This window comes from Gadus macrocephalus, chromosome 14 (genome assembly GCF_031168955.1).
Source record: "Gadus macrocephalus chromosome 14, ASM3116895v1".
In the NCBI taxonomy this organism is placed as follows: domain Eukaryota; kingdom Metazoa; phylum Chordata; class Actinopteri; order Gadiformes; family Gadidae; genus Gadus; species Gadus macrocephalus.
In genome coordinates this window covers 7922227-7943604 of record NC_082395.1, presented here as the reverse complement: position 1 = coordinate 7943604, position 21378 = coordinate 7922227, and the positions used below count along the sequence as shown (strand labels likewise).

The window sequence follows — 21378 nt, the reverse complement described above, 5'->3', positions numbered from 1 at the left end:
TTAGCTTCTGGATTCTTCAATTGAAACGAGATGCGGACAGAGAGCTGACTGGGTGTGAGTATTTAGCAGATTTTATACAAACTATTGATGTGTTAGGGTTAGTCACGTACAACAATTTCACATTGGAAAGTATGGTAATTTACTACCGGCAATTGTGCCAACATGCAAGAAAATTGTGTGTCTCTGTGAGAGCACACCACGTCCCATCCATGAATGGGCAATGCATAGGTGGGATTCTCCTAAGAAAGACCCATCCTTACGCTCTGAGAAATCATCACGGAAATGAGATGTAAAAAATGTAATTTAGTTGAAGATTTGTATTTTAGTAGTCAAGACTGGATTAACGTTCAAATAAAGCCCCTCTTTATTGAACACTGACCCGAGTCAACTGATAAATAACAACAATAACCTTGATTCTTCGCAACATTTCAAAGAAGGTCAATGTAATATGTGGGGATGATTAAGTCAACTTCCAAGCAATCTATTATAGACAGGTACGTAGCTGTTGACCTATGTATCATCGTGTTATCGTCTGAGTCACACAACTATCAATGATTCCACCTGAGCTTATACCGTAAGCACCAAGCTGAGTCATCTTTGCTGAACTTCACCTATTAAGGTAACCTTGACTCACATTTTGTTCTTCAGTACTTTCCACTTCATAATCTGTCTAGGATTACAGTGTTGCTACTACCGGCGACTTGAGTCCAATAACAAATATAACACATTAGGGAAACTGGCGAGGATTAGAAATGGCACACAATTAACCCTTCACCCTATTGGCCAATGATTTGAACCGGAATTATGAAGGATGTTCCACAATTAACATGAGGCATATGCATTGTCAAGTCTGTCTTTCTGTCTGAGTCATGTTTCTGACGACTATTAAGGTATTAATCTTAAATTAGAATTCACCAGGGTAAATCATAAAATGTATGAAGCCCAAGAACCCTACCACCCAAACAATGTAATGAATGAGTATGGCACCAAAAATGTATGATTGCATTTTACCAAATTGAGAAACTTTTTTATAGATTCTTAAAAAGTGTACAGTTTCCTTTTCTGTATACTAGTGCCACGCATTCTTAATTCTAGTCGCATGGATGTACCAGAACTTGGATGAAAACGTATTCTCAACTTCAAACGGTAGCCTGTGAAGTCCAGCGATGTGGTGGCTGCAGATCTGGATGGATATCTGGACTAAGATCAGAGTACTCACCCAGGGGGGCAGGTGCAGCCCGACACACAGGGTTCATGTGCTGAGCAGGTGAGGTTGAGAAGGGAGGATTGGCAGGTCTGTTCACAGGCCACGCCTCTCCCTTCCACACGCCCATCCTCTGCCTCAGAGCAGTTCTGGTAGAGCTGGCCCAGGGGACACAGCATGTCTGCAGAAGTTCAAGTTTAATTTAACAGATTTTTTCGTTGCATTGTATACAGTGTTCTCAGTGAGCAGCATTATCGGACGTGCAAAAAGTTATTCTTATGAAAGGAAAATGAAAAAGTACTTACCGTTGTCAGTATTCTGAGCAGTCAGTTTACCATCCTGGCAGATCCTGCATGCGGTAACAGATATGTTTTCATTAGAGGATATACAAATACTGATATGTATTGTGATGTTGGAGATGTTATTACAAAAATGTATTGGAGCTTGAGTGGGAGGGTGATCTTACTGAACTCCTGCTGATGTTATAATCACATCCCCTGCCTCATAATCTGTCCCCAGAAAACTGCAAGGACACTGGCTCCTATGGAAGGAATGGATCCACACACACACACACACACACACACACACACACACACACACACACACACACACACACACACACACACACACACACACACACACACACACACACACACACACACACACACAGGCACATTGATAAATGGTTGCTATCGTCAGAACACAAAGACGCCTGTTGAGCTCAAATTCAATTTCAAGTTTTTTTCCGTCCCTGAAAGGCACAATCAATTCTTTAATGATAATGTTATTTTGCAGGCAGGGTCACAACATTAATAAAGACAGAACTCCGGTAATAATAAACGGTAATAATAAAACGTGACTGTAGTTCAGATCACATCAGCTACAGTGCAATGACAATGTGCCATAAGCAGATTGGTGCTATTTATTATTTAAGATTCCAATGGCTGTGAGGACGAAGTAAAACATTTAATGCTTGGTACTCCTAGCAGGCGCCACAAAAACGATGACCTGAGGATAGCAGCTCAAGCTTATTAAGGAGAGGCTGTTCCTGAGAGTTGTGGATAGTGGTACAGGTTCATAAGCTGCCAGATATTGTGCTTGCCACCTGTTGAGCCAAGGTGTGTCAAAGGCTATGCAGCAGAGATTGATAGACGTTGTAACCTATAGGTCAACGCTACACATCAGCCTCTGTGGTCCACATTTCTTCTCACTGGTTATCGGATAACGCTGCTGCCCACTGCTCAGGTGGGAATGAAAGGGGGTTTCTTGCGGTAACTCTACCACATGTTAAGTAAAGCACTGCCCTGCGGTAGGATGTAAAAAACCTTGGGCCATTTAAAAGGAATTAAGCTGCATGTGGTTCGAGGGCAGAGAGGGGGTCGAAAAAAAAAAGAGCCTGCAATTACCAAGCTAAGTAACGTCAACGATACAAGGATTTCCACTTTAAGACTGACCTTAACTTTGCGGAAAATATCAATATCACTTTGCAAAGACATGTCGGGGGAATCTAGACCGGTCATCAACATAAAGTAGCCAGCGGAGCATGGATTGCCTTAAATCAAGGGACCACACATCACCATTTAAAATGGTTACGGTCTGATTTAAGTTTGCAAAGGTAACCGTCAACGTAAACCATGACAAAAATAATGCTGTATTTCCAGAACAATGGGCTACCGATCAGTGTAGCTTTTTTGATTTGGTGGACACCGTGTCTTACCGGGGCACACAGGCGTGTGTGTGGGCGTCGTAGAAGGTTCCATATGGGCAGACGCACCCTTCCTCACATTCCTGCCCACAATGATGGGGGGATGATAGGGCGGAGCAACGGCGTTGGCATGACGACACACATGTCCCGTATTCCATAGTGTCCGGGCATTCAACCGCTAAAGGAATACGGAGTATTCAAACACATCATCATACGCATGACATTGCAATGACAAAAGCTTCATGCAATCTCACCATCCCAGCAATCGTCTTATATATAGTAGCTACCAACCAGAGTGCGCTTTGTTTATATACATTGTCTTTTATCATAAATAATTGGTGATAAATGTTTTATGTTTTACATTTTTTGTTTAAGTTCTGCAAACTGAAGATTTGCAAGAACAACCATGCCATTTGCTCAACCTATTTACCCAATAAGCGTCTGTTTTTCATGGTTTCAAACATGGAGCGCAAAGTCGAAACATACAAGCCAAACTACACTTTTCTACTCCTTCATCCCCCAACTACCTGCTTATGACATCCTCATCATAGATAAAACAAATGAACACAAAGCTGAACACTGTGGTTACCGTCCTATTCTTTTAGTCTGCAACACACTTAAGGCTCAGTTATGGTACCATGTCGACGCAACGCAAGGACAACGCAGACGCTTCGACGCAGTCGTGACCTGTTTTGGTTCTGTGTCGGGTTTCAGTGAGTGGACCAATTGGGAGGCGCACGTCAGGCCCTTGCGGTGGACGCAAGGAGGGTCCACAAGGACCTAATTGGTCCGTAAACCCCCTTGCGTTGTGTCGACGTGGAACCATAACTTAGTCTTTGCAAGCAAATGACACAGAGGCCTGAACACTCACCACAATCCGGCACGTGGGATCTGAACTCGACGATGACTGAGAACTTGCGGCAGTGGCGTGCGTAGTGGGCCAGCGCGGAGCACAGGCAGGGCGTGCCACACTTACAGGTGTCGGCGCGGCACTGCCGCTGGAAGGGGGCGGGGCTGATGTACTCGTGGCACGGAGAGAACACCTCCTGGTTCAGAAGGTCGCACATCTCCGAGGCGTAGGTCGCTGGGGACGGGCAGAGGTGTGACGGGCACGGTTATAGGAGTCAGGGAGAGGTAGGGCTGTTTTAGACCTTATTAGTGATACTGTCATGTCCTCGCCTAGGAGGTGCCATGGTCAATACATAACGGCGTTAATTATGTGTTCTTGCTAGTGTGAATTGTTCCTTCTAATATCACTGCTTCAACTGCAGCTGTTTTTCAAGCCAAATTTCGTTCTTCAGCTAATTAGTTGGTAAGCTAACCGCTTTAAGTGACCCCCATTGGCGTGTTGTTGACAGAAGAGCAGAGGCCCCCGGTTCCACTGATATGTACAGGCAGACACACACGAGGACTATAGGTTGTGACAAAAGGCTTCAACAGCTGTATGTGCTCCATCTGGGATTGAAGCCTGACATAAGACTATATAAGGCCTCCAAATATTTAAGACTACGTAAATAAAAACCCTCCTCCCTTTCCCTAGAGAGAAGGACGGACTTGCATCCATAAGGTCATCCCAGAGGATGGGTTGTGTTACCGGATTGTTGGTGCGTATCACAGGGGTCCAGCTGGGGGGAGCTGTGGAGGGGGGTGCAGGCCGAGGGCACCCTCCAGGAGTCTCCAAACAGCAGCGGCGTGCTCTCGATCATCCCAGACGGAGACCTGATGCAACACAGGTGTCAGTGACGCTGTCAGAGAACGACAGGAGAGGCCAGAAGGCTGACTCGCCTGTTTTTTATAACGAAGAAAATAAATGTGCTTGGTATAACAATAATCAATCTTAGGTTAAAGAAATATACTAAAATTACACTTCAATAAAACCTTTTGGATAACACTTATTCAAATTTTGTGTTGACACCATGTCAGGTAATGCAGGTAAGATCCGTCATTTGCAAACAGAGAGTGAGATTTTTGAAAATATCAAACAAAGAAATTCTCTCCCTCTATGCTCAATCCCTCCCTATGTTGCTCTGCCATTTCATTACACACACCTGTGATTGACAGGCACGGTGGGTTACCTGAACCAATCAGAGAATAGATGTCCATAGTGGTTTAAATTGGCTCATACAGAGGCAGGTGCATTCAACTAGAAACAGATTTTCTCACAAAGCGTCACGAGTAGCTGCCAGATGGAAGTGGTTTGTCTGACAAACGCCAATAGCTTTTAATCTTCGCATCTAAGACATTAAAGTAAGACTTTGTCCCAAGTAGAAAACTAGATCTCTCCCCAATTTCCCTCAAGAAAACACACAAGAGGGCCAGGCCCAACCCCTTCTGCTGCCTTAGCTACTTCAGTGAACACCTTTGATGTATATCCATTTACAGCTGTTAGACAACATCCGCCCTTTATTGCCGTTGCCATTAAGGTGCGGCCCATTAGAGTCCCTTTCTCAAAGAACAGTCAATTCCTTGTGGTAGTGGGACGTCCAGTCCCGGTCATCATAGTTGGGTGCTCATCTGTTCCTTCTAAAAGAGGTGATTAGAGTGGGGACCTTTCTGATGCTGGGCCTGGGTCACTATGGAGAAGTGGAGTGTTCATTACACAGAGAGAGAGAGAGAGAGAGAGAGAGAGAGGTGTGGGGGGGGGGGGGGGGGGGGCTGAAGGGAGAGAAGGAGGGATAGAGGGAGGGGGAGAGGGAGAGGGAGAGGAGGGAGAGAGGGGGTAGAGCGAGATAGAGGCTTGCAGTCATGGTGCGAGTGGGTCAGTAGGAACGAGAGAGAGAGAGAAAGAGGGGGAGAGTCACTATGCACACACAGAGTGAGAGGGAGAGACAGTGAACAACGGAGAGACAGAGACAGAGAGAGACAGAGAGAGAGAGAGAGAGAGAGAGAGAGAGAGAGAGAGAGAGAGAGAGAGACTGAGAAAGGGTCAACAGAGAGTGGGAGAGCGATAGAGAGAGATCAAGAAAAAGAGAGTGGAGCACCCAGAGAAAGGGAAAACAAGTTGAGCGAAAGAAACAGAGAGACTAAACGAGTGCAAGAGGGAGGATTCTCCTGTTTCAAAGCTAAGGAGGAAGAGCTTGAGAGCTCCAAACTCCCTTTCTCTCTCTCTCTTTAATGCTTTCAGGTTATTTTCTCACCAACTTTATCCATCTCTCTCTCTCTCTCTCTCTCTCTCTCTCTCTCTCTCTCTCTCTCTCTCTCTCTCTCTCTCTCTCTCTCTCTCTCTCTCTCTCTCTCTCTCTCTCTCTCTCTCTCTCTGTACTGCTGAAATGCATACTTCTTTTATATATAGAGAGCATACATAGCAGTGTAAGGGGGGGGGGGGTCTAGGAGATAAATATGTATATGGGGTGATATCGAATCTTTGGCGATTTGATTATTCGATAGAAAGTAAAATGCTTCTACGCTCCCTTTATCGTTGCAGGTTTCGGCATTACAAAGCGCAATCGCGAAAATACATAAAGATTATTGACCATTTGAGGTCGGACTCCAATGGAGTCCGACTTCAAACTATATATATATATATAGTTAGGCATCACTGACCTGCACATATAAATAAAGATATGTTCAATTATTCGACTTCAGTCGACGATGGATCAGATTAGACCATGCAAAAACGTAGTCAATGACACCGCAAACATAACTTTATGGTCCACTTTGTCAAATTGAGCTGACTAGCTGCTAGCATTGGGGTTGCAGGTTGCAACTAACTTCCCTTTCCAGCAACTGGAAAGGGAAGGCGGCGGCCAGGCGGCGGCGGTCAGGCGGCGGTCAGGCGGCGGCCAGGCGGCGGCGGTCAGGCGGCGGCCAGGCGGCGGCCAGGCGGCGGCCAGGCGGCGGCCAGTACAGGGGTTGGCCTGTACTGGCCTGTATTGTGTAGGGTACCAGGAGGCACTTCAAAAAATGATGCAATCGTCTAGGACCACATCGAGTAGCCTAGCGTCAAATGATGAGGTTCTTTGATAGGTTTGTAGTTCGCTAATTAGTCTATAAACGTTCTCTCTAGAGCCGTTCGTCCATTCTGGGCTGCTATAGAACAATGGTGGTGCAAAATGGCGGCCTCCGAGGAAGAGGTACCGCTCCCCATGTAGGGGCTCAAACCGAAGAATGTAACGAATACCGAATCTTGTTTTCATGAGATTATACACACATTTGAATTAGTGTACTCGTGTAATATTCCATTTGTGCCAAGTCTGTTCCACTAGTTGCCACTCAATTCTACAAACCAAAGCACCAGAGGGGAACCTGGTTTGATGATATGGAGAGAAGTGAACACCTACAAGAAGTCATCTTGAGTGTTGCCGTTGAAGGTGCCACACAGGCCCAGGCTGTCGTCCTTCCAGGATGGGTCGAGGCGCAGGTAGAGGCGGAACTCCTTCCAGCTGTAGTGGAGCTGCAAGCCCAGGGTTGTGCTCACCTGCAGGAACATGGAGGACAGCTCCTGGATCTGGAACATCTCTGTGGAGGAAGAGGTTTGATTTGTGGATTTTGTTTTTTTTAATTTGTGTTGTACAGTTGTATATGCATGCCAATGGGCACGTATTGAACTCATAATGCCTGGCCCACATTAGAATTCTAGCAAACGTGAGAGACCACACATCTAACAAATGATTAAGTGTGGAAGGCAACGATTTAAACAAACGTCACACCATCCACTAATCGATAGTCATTGCAATGTCTTTTATCAAATACATGTCTTTAGGTTAAATTAACATAGCGGACATACTAAAAAACTTTTATAGAACTATGGAAAAAGCCATGGAGACTGCGTGAACACGGACACTGCAGCATGAGTTGGACTTGTCTTTTTTCCCCAAATTCATGCAACTCTCGCTTTTGCGAAAAGGGCTTCTATTTCGATCACCGCTCAGTGTGGCTCCTGATTAGTCATCGTCCTTCCCACGTGACACTATATACAATGTGTACTCGGCCTTCCTCTGGGTTCGCCCCACACTACAGGATATCAGATCGTAAATATGGACCATGCTTAATGTTTGCGATTTCAAATCGGTGTTTGAGGAAGTAAAATCCAATCTTAACATATCCAACACCACATGTTAATTTGGCAATGAAATCTTACCATTTGTCAATGGCAAATTGGGCACAAAATCTGGATAATTATCCGAAATTTGGGATTTAAAGTTTTGCCATTAAGGGGATGTAAAGTATGTAATGTGGACCAGTGAAGCCTGAAATTGTCTGTAACTGTGCTTAAGGGCAATACATATACAATATACCTTACCTGACCTTAGGATTTATGGATATAGAAAAAACACTCAAAAATACAATGTACATTGAAAAGTGCATTCTTTAAAACAGGGAAGAGAGCGTTGTTGAATTGCTTAGTTTCAAAAGAATTCAAGACTCTGCTGTTATCCGATATCCAATCTATTTGACATATTTCTATGAAAGGCTGTTTACAAGACATTGAGAACATGGAGGCGATAAAAACATGAAGTTGCCCAAAGGAGGCCATGCTCAGAGGGATCTCATTTAGCGCAGCACAATGCAAGAGCAAAACCCAGAGATGGGAGTAAAAAGCGGTGCGCATTGTGGACAACAAAAAATCTCCTCAATGGCACAGCTGTCATTCAATCCCATCTCCGTGGGGTCCCCGGGGTGCTCTGAAAGAAGCAGCTGAACAATGCCCAGGGTCATGATGGCGAAGGCCAGCCTTACCGTCGGAGTAGGGCAGAGAGACGCGGTACTGTCCTGCCCTGAAGACTTCGCCGAGGTGGCTCAGAGTAATTTGGCTTCTGGGATCCTCGTCAAAGAGTAGGCTCACAGATTGGATGCAGGCCCCGTCCAGAGTCTGTCAATGAAGACAAGATTGGTTTGATAGAGAGTTGGGATGGTTATCCCATAATCACAGCCGTTTAGATACAGATGCACAATGGGGCTGAATTCAAAATGGGGTTCAGCCCAAACCTTTCCTCTCTTTGGAAAGATCACCTAGCCCTCATTCGTTCACGTTTAACATTTTTCTACCATTATTGTGTGTATTGCTGGTTTAGAGATGTTTTACATGGTCTGGTTTCCTAACCTGGTAGAATGCATAAAGGTAGATGTGCATTTGTCACAGGACACTGAGTTTGTGATCTTTTCTCTCTGAATTGTCTCTTTCATAAATGGAATCATCCCCCCCCCTCCCTCTCCTTTATCACCTCCTACGCCACAAAATACAAAGCCCACTGCAGGTCTGTCCCTCAGAGAGCAGAAAGGGTCATGCTGTCCAGGCAAGGCTGTTCAGATGGGGTCATGGGGCTCCCTTACCTTGGGAATGAGACATCTTATCCAGGGGCCATGCTTCATTGTTGAGTTTGTGTATTAGCAGCTCAAAGGCGACTGGGAAATTTGTTCTCATTCACTTTGTTTGGCTCTTCATGCACTCTATCTTCCATAGTTTGATTGTCTGGGGAACTTCACGGAGGAGTTTGGGTGGGCATTTAATTTTTGCTCTATTTAAATGTTAACGCTAAATGTGTGGCTAACCCTAACCCAGATGCTACTGCAACATGAAACAAATTTTACCGAAAATCTTTTTTCATTTTCTTTTTACAATCTGGACACCTTTCATTGACCCATTTCTATTTTTATGTATTGAAATATATTGCTTGGTAGACTGCAATGTTGTACATTCAGGTGCTATTTCATTCAGCGACGTGTCTATTTTGTTAAACTTTCTAGCCTCAGTGATAGCTGTAGTTGTCTTTCCTACAACTTGGAAGTTGTTTTTCCTTCAGTTCGGGACTTTTCGTTTTGCCCTGAAAGCTAGGGTCCAGTACCAAAGAAATGCAATGGAGGAATCCAGAATGCACCACTGGCTATCCTAAAGATTGCTGCGGCAAGCTCAGCCAGGTCTGTAAGTGGGCTGCTGGCTTTCCCAGCCGAGTCACAATTGCTCTAATCTGGCGTCCATTTTCACAAAGGGACAGTCAAAATTGAATCCCCCATGTGGCATATTGCGTGATAGCAAACTGCCAAGTGTCTATCTCATAGAATTCCCAATTCATAATAAAGACTATTATACATATCAATATACTACATTTGAGTATCATTCCTTTAACCTTAAAATGCAGAAACAGATATTGCGGAAAACCTGTGTTTATATGGCTTTGGATGGCAAGGATCTAATATAAGATTTCACATAGGTGTTTGTAACATAAATACACACAATTATATGCAAGCATACATGAAGAAAATAGACTCACAGGTCCACATGGGGTATTCTGAATGGTGACTGTGAACCTCCCTGAGCTGCTGCTCTTTGCCAGAACATACTGGCATGTCGCTGGAAAGGTGAAGATCCGACCGTCGAAGGATTGAAAGAACATATCTCCAGTCACTGAGCACTCTCCTTCACAGCGGGAAACAAACAAAGAAACAGTATTATAATCGCAACTGTGTTGTGTTTTTTTCTGAGATAATAGGCAAGCAACATCAACCTTACTTTGGATCTGAGTGTGGCAAATATTGTAAAAAGCAAACAGACAATCACTGTTGAAAATAATTGAGCTAGTTAACTAATGAGTATTGTAGATATGCTCTTATGTATTTGTGCAATTGAGTCAGTGCAATCATATTCGCAAGCATATTATTAGAGGTCACAAAGGCAATTGGGTGCAATGTTAGGGTAATGTTAATGTTAAGGTCATTTATCGTTGAAAAACATGCTGCATGGGTCGGCCATAACATACCTGGACAGGTGTACTCTGTACAGTTCCACACCCCCCCGACACAAGTGCTGAAACAGAGCAAGCAAAGAAGTCAATAGATGATGGGGGGTGGGGTGGGGGACATCAAACAGGGACCTAATCAGCAGGATCACGGGGGGGGGGAAACTGAGACCACTGCAGATGGAGGAGGTCCAGATGGTTGCCTCTGATAGGCTTCATTGTAATGCTTACAGACTGCACAGTGTAATAACTGATGCCTTATTGGGACTACCTGAGAACAAAACCTGCAGTTCCTAATGATTTATTTGATGAATATATTAGTAAACTACGTACGCTTTCCACTAACTTTGCAACAAGCCCACCTTCATGGTGTACAGGTGGGAATAATGGGATATGAGTTAATACAAAAGTCGAAAGTGACAGACAAAGGATGAAAAGTATCGAGAGACGAGCATGCATGTCCTCCCATCCAGGGAAATACTTCACAATACCTCAATACAAAAGACTATTCCATTTGAAGACATTTTCTCATCTCTTAAATAGCAAACAGACTACTGTAGTATTACAAATAAAGGTAATTTTTCAGGTCCGGACAAATACTGACTGAACGTTTTGTTTGAATCCATCTAACAGGCCTGATATGAGTATGATGTTGGGAGTTCTGAGGAAGCTTACCAGTTGTTGCAGTCTTCCTGAACCGTTTGTCCGCCAGGGTAAAGCATGCCGTGGTACTCACACGGACAGTCAGACGGTGACACGCAGCGTCCATCCTCATAAATCAGACCTGACGAGAGGACGACAAGGTGTCAGCTACATGCCCATAGTAAAGGCCCTAACGCCTACTCATCAAGTCTCCTTGCCAAACAGAATGGCAAAATGTAACTTTTTTTTAATGGGGGACTAATCTAGCGAGATAATCTTGTGTAACTTCCGTCTTTTTTTTTTGTAGAGATGATAAAAAAACACATCCAAAATCCGAAAAAAAATTAAAGTCTAACCCAAGCACACAATAAGTCTTCCACCTTGTGTGATGGGTAGAATCCTCCCAACACAGACAGTAGACTCACCTGCAGGACAGTAGCAGCCATCCAGACAGACCAGCTTGCTGTCGATGCACATGCGCTCCGCGTTACAGGTGGCCGGACAGCAGCTGATGCACTCCCTGTACTGCAAGTCAGCGGGACACTGCTTCGCTGATCAGAACAACGATCACCAAAGAAATCAAATGTGGTACAGATGTCGTATTTAAAGATTTTAACGATTCTACTCTTGGTATGAAACAAACGTATATAAAAGAAAAGGTTATACATGTAAATTATTTAAATAGTAAAAAAAATAACTGGTGTTGTGTTTTCAGGCATGTTTCTGACACATACTGTATATGTTAAGTCCAGATTGATAAATACTAAGGATATTAATACTTCAAGTGAAAGATGAAGCGCATGCCTTTTGTGTGTTGCTTCTAGGGACAGAAGAAGGTAGGGAATGGGCTACAGAGTGGGCCAACAGTGTAGACATACCACACTGGGGTATGTGTTCCCTCCAGTCGTTAAGCGGGGAGTCAGCGTGGGCACAGGCCCTGGCGTACTCTGTGAACACCTGGCATACCACATCACCACTGGGACTTGACCTTCACACCCGACCAAAACACACACACAAACACACACACACAAAGAGAGACACACACACAAAGGCAAAGAAGGACTCTTTAAGCCGAGCCAGGGGTAAAGTCATACCTGGGACACCTGGGAAGGCGGACTATTCCAGAGATGTTAATGAACTCGGCACAAGCACTGAACCTTGAGTGACTTTAAAATTCTAGGGTTTATCTGGAAGTCATTACCCGTGGATACACTTTAGAGTAATATATTTGGTGTGTATTGAAAATATGGTTCATTATATTTCCTATATTATTATTTTGTTTGATTTGATACAATTTCTCTGCCCCGAATAATAATCTTAACTATTCAGCCATTTATTTATACTTGTAGTACTTGACAAACAATTCAATTATTTGTACTTATTGTACTGACTTAGCCTGGGAGACAGATACATCAGAAAGCTAAAGTTTTATTTGCGTCTGGCCTCCCTTTTGTTCTGACAGATTTCCAGCAGACCTGGCTGCTTTCTTATTTACTGCCATTTGATTTCTTTTGTTTTTCCTCAGAAAGTTATCGTTTGATAACTTTCAGACCTCTGCCATGAGGGCAGAGGTCGGAACAATCACAAACATTTATCCAATAATGGGCGGGTTTGATACAAAAACAACAACCAAGATGGCTGCCGCAGATGTGTCACACATTTTGTAGCGATCGTTGGTTGTTTGGTTTATCCAAATGTTTATTAGTTATTTTGGTCGGCTTCCCTTAGAAATCAAAAATTAACAGAGGTTCCAGACTCATTTATGTATTGTATCGGCAATGTCACGTTTTTTACTTGAAGTACTTGATAAACATTTCATTAATGTATGTCTAGCTGAATTTGCACCAGAAATCCGCCCTAACGAACAGTTGTTACAAGTATAGGAAGTTTATGGCATGCCTTTTCCTTTTAGGATATTTCATGAACCACATTTCATCACATGTCCATCTATTTTCCTCTACACTACACCTCCATTCTGTGTTAGTGGGAATAAATTAGTAAGATTTTTATCTAGTTTCCTGTTACAGTGACATTTAGTGTGGATGGTCTTACAGGCAGAGGTCGTTGGAGCAGCTGGCCATGTAGGGCAGAGGGCTGACAATCGCATGGCAGCTCAGAAAAGGCTCCTCCAGCAGCATAGCACACACCTCTTCCACTTTCTGTCCCGTTGCAACACAAAGAGATATCAAAATTAGGTATGTGCTAGTAAAGGTGGTATTTTCTCAGAAACAGGAGGATTGTATGACGGATGGCATGCTCCATATAGGAAAGACATTTTAGGGATGTAGACACAGGATGAACAAGAGTGGCCAAAGCAAACAGCATATTCCTCTGAATGCAATGCAAAGATGAAATAGACCTTACCAACAAGAAATGATCATCCAGCCCAGCACAGGGTGAGGGGAAGCCAGAAATGACGAGGAGACATGCTGCTTCGTGTGGCTTCGCCTCCATCCAGCTGTTTCCAAACATGTCTATTTCTGCAGTCACCAGTCCTGCAAGAAGAGATGTCCTTTCACTTAGGTTTGACTGAACTTTTTAACTTCTTCTTGATTCTTGATTCTTTGTTAGAATAAAATAAGTAGAGAAAATAGCCATACATTGCAAGCATGTCACAACCAAAAGTCTTTATTCTACAGTGTTCATGGAAATTGTTTTAAAACAATATATATGGTATTATTGTTATTATTTACAAATGTTGCGTGATTGAGGATTATTCCAAAAAGCAGCTTGTTAAACATGGCTTGTTATTTTGTAGCACAGCAAAGACCAAATTATGACAATGTGGAGACATGACCTGAGGGATTGATCAGCCATACCGTAGCTGGTTTTGAGGTCGTCTTGGACGTCAGCGTTAAAGTTGCCACACAAACCACAGGTTCTTCCCACAAACTCTGGGCTGAGTTTGATGTAGACAGAGCCACTGTGTCCATCCCAGGCAAGAGTGAAGCCTTCGTGCCGGGTCACCAGAACATAGTGGGCGATATGCTCCAGCTCCAGGTCATGGATGTGGTGAGGCAGTTCAAGACTGTATACAACAAGACCTGCATTAGGACTTATACTCTAGTGAATGCGGCGGATCTTTTTGTTTCTGTTTTATGTATTTTAGTATTATACCGTTGGCCATTGAAGGTGACAGTATCGCGGTTCAGCCTGACCTCCCCTTCCGAAGGAACGAAGAGACTGATAGAGCGTGTGCAGTTATACCTGGAGCCTTGGCAACCAGGGTCGTTATGGACCTGCGGGGTAAAATAGCTTCATACATTACAAACTCACTTTCAAAGTACTTAATTTAAAATACAAATAAAAGTATATTTTTCAGAAGGAACATATTAACTTGCAAAAGTCCCAAGTCACTTAACCTCTCAGTTGACAAGCCTTGGCATTATTCCAACAGGTGCAGAGCTCTCTCCACTGGGTAACTGGTCATTAGACGCATGCATGCTTTTAATTCAGATTAGATCTCAGAGCTCTATTACTAACCTAATGTACTGACCCTAATGATGGGAGCACTGGTTATCTGATTTCAAACAAACATATCATTTAAAAGTGAAAAGGAAAGATACAATAAATGGTTTTCCTTTTGATTTTTAGATATAAAAATAATTAAGAAAATGTAATATTGTTTTCAGCAACAATTTAGTTTTCCCAGGGACAGTAACCTCCTAACATCCTGGGGAGACAAAGTCCAGCTCTGTTGCAGATAGCCTGATAGATAATTGCAGTATTTAATGGTAATTGACCCTAATAATTGGATAGCTTTCACTAATCTCCAGAGCAAAGCTCTTCCTGAGGCAAAGACTGAACTTAGTAAGTGGAAAGCATTTTTCCACGGGACTCATTCCAGTTCAAATGCAGCAGGCCAAGTCAGGGGACGTAGCAGTGAAAGCAGCTGAACTTATAAACACATTTTGGGTGGAGGCCTAGTGCATTAGGGTCCTGGCAGGCATATTGGCTTGTTTGTACTGTACCTGGACAGTGATACTGGATGATGTGGTGTACTCGCATTCCTTTAGCAACGTGTAGCTGCATCTCCCAGGGAAGTAGTAGTAAAGACCATCAAACGTCTCAAAGTTATACTGGCCCCACGAACGGCATGTCATCTCCCTCTCAAAGCCGGTGTTTGGAACTGGGAAGATAAAATCACAGATTGGTTCACGGCCTTGATTGGCCGGCAGCTTGATAGATACATGGAAACTACAAATATGTATCCCCATCATTTTTAACAGAGGGAAGCATGCATGCACGCACACACGCACACGCACACGCACACACACACACACACACACACACACACACACACACACACACACACACACACACCTTGCCAAGAGTTAGGACCAACTGGCGTACCTGTTTGACATCTGGCACCAGTGGCTTGATATAAACTGCAGTCACATGAGTCTGGGTGCACACATTGACCTCCATTCAGACAAGGAAACCAACAGAGATCTGAATAAAGAACATACACACTATTAAACGATATACTTTAACCATAGCATGTTAAAGATGTTGAAATCCTGTTTTGCAATTTCTCTATTGGATTGGCTCAATTTAATGGTCAAGGCTCAAATGTCTGAGTGGACGAAAAGAATGTTCTGGGTTCTAAGAAGGTTAGCCCCAGACTAAATGAAATGCCCAGTGACCATATTCAGGATGAATCAAGGTTGGATCAAAAAAGAGGCATATTGTCAGCCGTTTTTATTTCATTGACTGTATATTACCCCTCTTGGCATCAATTAGAGCCAATCTGAAAAAACTATTTGAATGGATAGTATATTAAAATACGACTTTTATAGGCCAAATTAACTGATTATATGTAAGAACCATCATCTCCGGTCACCCTCCCTCTCAGGCCCTTCTCTAAGTGCAGGCCTGCCCCCCCCCCCCTCCGAGCTGTTCTGGTGTCTGCACAGGTCCATCTAATGACGGCTCCTTATATTGCCTTAACACCATCTGTGTAATGGTCAGGTGGGACAGGTGAATGGTGAGCTTAAAGCCCAGCAGGAGCTAGCCACTGCATGCCCACTCAGGCATGTCCTATAGGGTCACAGTTGACAGAAGGTGTATGTAAGTGTCAGATTGGTGGCTCTGTAAAGAGCACTTTCTATTTGATAACTGGATTTGTGTACGACTTTGTATCAGTCTTTGTTCCAGGGTCAAGAAGTGACGTTGCTGATGTATAACAGCCAATACTTAGGGTAGGGCCGTCGGTGGGTGGGATGGAGGCATGGCCGGTGACTCCAACAAAGCCAAAATGTTCCCGATTGAATTTGCTCAATGTCCAAAGTCTTCTCGTAGGTATCATTGAGCTAGCTGATTAACCCTGGCTCGTTGATAACATATTCACTGTCAGGCAAGTTGGATTAAAGTGTCTTTCTAAATGAATAAAATATGCAGCTGAATTCACCTTTGTCATTAACATAATAACATGTGGATGAAAACAGACGCTTCTGTTAGAACTTATTGGTAGTAACCATTCTATACCTGAGGCCATCTTGTATGCCAACATTATTCTTTCCTTGGAATGCCTGTAGGATGAGGAAGAATTAACTGGAGCTGTAAATCCTGATTGAGGGCCATCCAGTGGCAAACTGGATGGTGCGTCCCAAGAATGGACCATGGTCGTGGGTGAGGTTGTTGAAACGTTAAAGTCTGTTGAGATTGATGATGATTGATTGGTTGATCTGACCCATGGTTGGCTGGGTGATGAGTTAGACGACGATTTGGTCAAGGGATTTAGCAATTTATTTAATGGTGTCGGACTGGGTGACGTATGCTTCAATTCTGTTGAGCCGGTTGTTGGTTTGTCGGTTGGTGAGCTTGCTGAATCTTGCTTCAATTCTGTTGAGCTGGTTGGTAATTTTTTGGGTGGTGTTGAGCTTGGCGATTCCTGCTTCAATTCTGTTGATATAGTTGGTTTTTGATTTGATGGTATGGTGCTGGGAGATGCCAGGGTCCATTTCGATGGGATGGTTGGTGAATGATCAGAGGCCAGCACATCGGTCGATGCCTCCTCTGTGTCTGGGGAAATGATCGGTGATTTGTTGGACAATGTTGAGCTGGGTGTTGACATCCTTATCTGCATCAAAGTGGTTTCAGCCATTGGGATTGTTGATGGTACTTCTTTTGAGGTAGTGACCGCTTTGTATGTTGCTTTGGAACCAATTAATGTTCTACTGGATGGCACAGAGTCTGACAAGAGATGGCTTGATTGTGGTGGATTGCCAGATGAGAGGTGGCTTGGTGATTCCACATGAGAATGTGCAGGAGTAGGGGCCTTATCTGATGGTGTGGTTATCACATTTGTCGGTGTCTCTCTAATTTGTGATAGTCTTAATTGTCCTCCGATTGCCGTGGATTGGTTAGATAATATTGAGCTTGATAGTGATTGGCTGTGTGAGGGGGAATGTGATTGGTTAGATGGTAGTGAAGTGGTTTGTGGTAGGTTGGATGTTGTTGGTGCGAAGTTAGAAACGTTTTTCTCTGATGATATGTGGGATATGTTGAGGTTTTCTGCAATGGGTTGTTGTTGACCTGATGTCTTGCCTAAGGAAATTGGGTTCTGGCCGTCTGACTTGTGGGTTACTGTGGTGGAGGAGGTTGAGTTGGATGGTAACTCAGTGGCTGCTCCCTGAGTTGTGAGAAAAAACAAATCGAGAGTAACTCAGTGTTTAATAACTTCATACTCGCTTCTTGCTATCAAATTATACTAAAAACAATTATATACAGATTCCAAGACTTAATGGTGATTGCCAAAGGCAATGTTATCATACCGAACCAAATACTCCTTGCATTGCAACCTGATTCTGTTTGATCTCAAGTTAGTTTTATTGTCTTGTGTAGTGTAAAATGATAAACGTCTCACATGACATATGAATAAAGTCTTAAAATGTAGACTGCTTAGGAAGTTTTATTTACATTTGGTCAAAATCCTTGGTGATTAATACTGTTGAGAGCCAAATTAAAATGGTGAGTGGTCTGCTCAGGCTGGAAGTGGGGAATGCTCTGGGAAAAGGGAGCGCTAGAGGGAAAAGGACTGTCAGCCCGCCTTCATTAACGACTTCACTGTGAATTTCAACGCTAAATCTTTCCCATTCAGAAGAAACCTCTACTGTTGTCTGTTTTTTCCTTTTGACAATACTTTTGGTTATGTTTGAATAACGGCTAAGCGCTTCCTGTCAAGGATGGCAAAATAAGTGGATAGGCTACCTGTGTGAACACTTTGAATTCTACATCAAAACAGGGGCCGCACAATATTACTCCACCTGGTGCTACAACATAGGTATTATAATCCAACCCAGACTGCCTAGAAACCCGAGCACTCAAACCTCGGCTTTCATCTCAAAAGGCAGGGATAAACCCAAGGGAGAATGTATCTTGATTAATTATTAAGCATTGATGGGTATCGGTACTATTATGACTGTGAGTGTGAACATGCATATGCAAAATAGGACATGGTTGTTCTCAGTTATTTGACACTACTTTGTTTTTCACGTGTCATGTTGCAGGTATTGAACACAGCTGAAGAGAATTTACATCAGGTATCAGATAGAGCAGTTACATGAATGCCCTGGGGATGGAGGTCAGAAAACCTCAGGAAATCTCATTTGTGTAATGAAAATGTTAATTCTGCTGTCGGATGGACCACAACACGACTGTCCACTATTGATGGTGTTTTTGTAAGTGGTATTTGTGTCATCTCATATAGGCCTAATTGATTGAGGTTTCTAAGCCATTTAGTCAAATTAATGACGGATAGAATGAGGTTAAATATCTCATATAAATATGTAGGCCTATATAGGCCTACGACACACAAGTTATTTGTGAGGAAAAATTGCGCAACAGCTGCTAACTCGAATGGCTACACTACAAAGCAGTTTTTTTTTTAAATCGCAAGGCAAAAAGTTTCGAGCACGCACGAATCCTTTGCTTGGATAAAAGTCTTTAAATCACTTAATGCTGTCTGTCTGTGTCTGTGTCTGTGTGCCTAACGTATTTACGTGGCCCATCAATGCTACGTTTCAAAACAGCGGCTCTGCTCGCCTACCTGTTCTCTTTGGGAAGCGGTATCCCATTTCGGCAGCATTATCCTGCTGCTTTCGCTGCTGGAAGAAAGAGAACAAGGAGTGGTTTGTTCCTCGCAGGTAATCAGCACTTGCGGTGGTTTGGAGAAAAATGGCATGAACAAACACCATAGTCCTTCCCTGACGCAGACATTGGCTATTAGGCTATCTAAAGAAATAGCAGCATAATTAATAGCTAAGCGAGCAGTAGATAATTTATGCAATTAAATTATGTATTTTTTATATTATTTACGCATAGGCCTATATTGTATGAAATAAGGTTGCATACATGGTAGAAATATCACACATCCTCAGTATTAGTATGTTTATAATTTTTTTTATTATAATTCTAAAACATTAGGCTACAGCCTAATAATAATCATAACACACTTATGTCATGCATCTTCGGTGCATGACACCTCATAATAATCAGAATCGACTTACTTGTTCAAAACATGCCAGTCAGTGATATTCACACTATCAATACCCCAGGATATGTGCGCTAGAACCAAACAGAAAATCACTCAAATTACGTACATTTAAATAAAAAGGAAAATACCAAGAATCGTTTCAGAAAATAACTGATATTTCTACTAACTACAGCAAATGTCAACTAACGTCTTAAATATCTGTACTTAAGGGCAAGCCTAAAACTTCATAATGAATCATATTTTCTTAAAAAGGGCGATTCAGGCCGTTAAAAAATACAATGACCCACTTGTTGACAATGTATTATTATTCAGCTTTTGACAAAAACTCAATCTATTTTTAATAGAAATAGCCTTACCTTCAATGGATGCTGCACATTTAAGGAAGTTTGCAGACAACAAATATGAATTGATCAATACATTCTAATCACTTTGATCGGAGACTTACCCTGATAAATAAGGATGAAGTAAATTGATAATAACCGCAATATCCTTTTCCAGCCATAACTTAGAATAGGATCCATCCGTGATGCATGCGATCCACAGTCAGTGGAATCGCTAACTCTCCTGCCAGTAAAAATTCAAGTTCAGCTGGACCATCGACACATTGTTTCAGATACCATCACGCTAATGTGCGTCGTTTGGAGACCTGCTGTATGTGCGTCTCACGCGCCATTCGGATGTTCCGCTAACCTTCGCGCTTCAGCCTATAATAGCGGACCGCGCCTGCAGATTTGCATATTACCGCACGTCACCCACTCACAGAGGAAGAGCGCGGATGACGAAGAAAATAGGCTTGTCAATTGTTTTGTGTCACTTACTTCAACTATCTTATTTGATACTTTACATCCGATCTATTCATATGAAAGTTTGCCCATTTTATTCTGACAACTCTGGATTCGTGAGGCTATATTGGCCTGAGAGCCCGGACTGTATTTTTAAGTGAGGAAAACTTCTCTCACTTCCAGACGCTCTCTCTCTTTCAAACCGGGACGTTAACGGAGAATTAAGTTCATTCGTCTGCTGGGTGCGTGTATTGTAGGCCCGTGTGTAGGCCCATTTGTAGGCCTATATGTATAGGCCTATGTGTAGGCGTAGGCAACGTGTAGGCCTATCGATCACGTCACATCCATCACATGATTTAACATGCTATTTATAATTTCAACATAAAATGTCTGATACCATCGCTATTTTAATTGTATGAGCCTTAGGTCGACATCAAGGGTTTAACAGGCTCCCAAAAATGGGATCATGTTTTCAATAGGCTATCAAATCTAGGCCTTCACATTTTTTAGGATAAACTGACAAATTAACCTTACAACGTTACAATGATAATCAAATGTTACGTCAGACGTAGCATTTCAACATGACATGAGTTCAGGTGAATCATAAATATAGCGTAGATAGCGTTTCAGTGCGGGGAGTGTCTACTTTATTCTCAGAGTAGGGGGGAATAAAGGGCTTTGACCGAATCCCCCAAGGAGACCCACAGGGGTGCTCCCACGTCCCGCTCCGCTTTGTTCTGCTCTGCGCCGGGTGTCTGGTGTCATAAATGGAAACTGCACCTGAACAGAGTGAGGGCGAGAGGACTGGGGGAATCAGGGGGTAAAGTACATGGCCGTCAGGGGATAAGCCGAGGCAAAGGGAGCTGGAGAAG

General features: G+C 43.1%; 1 protein-coding gene across 1 annotated transcript in view; it reads right to left on the bottom strand.

Annotated features, from left to right (window-relative positions):
- The window catches only part of otog (otogelin), a 50191-nt gene extending 29774 nt beyond the window's left edge, over positions 1-20417 (bottom strand). Inside the window, exons 1-23 of the mRNA XM_060071378.1 lie at positions 20170-20417; positions 19738-19795; positions 19278-19335; positions 16715-17861; positions 15581-15679; positions 15199-15356; positions 14345-14466; positions 14047-14255; positions 13592-13722; positions 13280-13386; positions 12106-12215; positions 11653-11778; positions 11261-11369; positions 10607-10653; positions 10121-10266; positions 8589-8721; positions 7190-7367; positions 4504-4628; positions 3781-3993; positions 2922-3087; positions 1671-1745; positions 1510-1553; positions 1220-1385 (exon numbers count right to left, since the gene is read on the bottom strand). Coding sequence (XP_059927361.1) covers positions 1220-1385; positions 1510-1553; positions 1671-1745; positions 2922-3087; positions 3781-3993; positions 4504-4628; positions 7190-7367; positions 8589-8721; positions 10121-10266; positions 10607-10653; positions 11261-11369; positions 11653-11778; positions 12106-12215; positions 13280-13386; positions 13592-13722; positions 14047-14255; positions 14345-14466; positions 15199-15356; positions 15581-15679; positions 16715-17861; positions 19278-19335; positions 19738-19795; positions 20170-20245 — 3803 coding nt within the window. The 5' untranslated portion in view covers positions 20246-20417. The remainder of the gene's footprint in view (positions 1-1219; positions 1386-1509; positions 1554-1670; positions 1746-2921; positions 3088-3780; positions 3994-4503; positions 4629-7189; positions 7368-8588; positions 8722-10120; positions 10267-10606; positions 10654-11260; positions 11370-11652; positions 11779-12105; positions 12216-13279; positions 13387-13591; positions 13723-14046; positions 14256-14344; positions 14467-15198; positions 15357-15580; positions 15680-16714; positions 17862-19277; positions 19336-19737; positions 19796-20169) is intronic.
- Between the last annotated feature and the right edge of the window lie 961 nt (positions 20418-21378).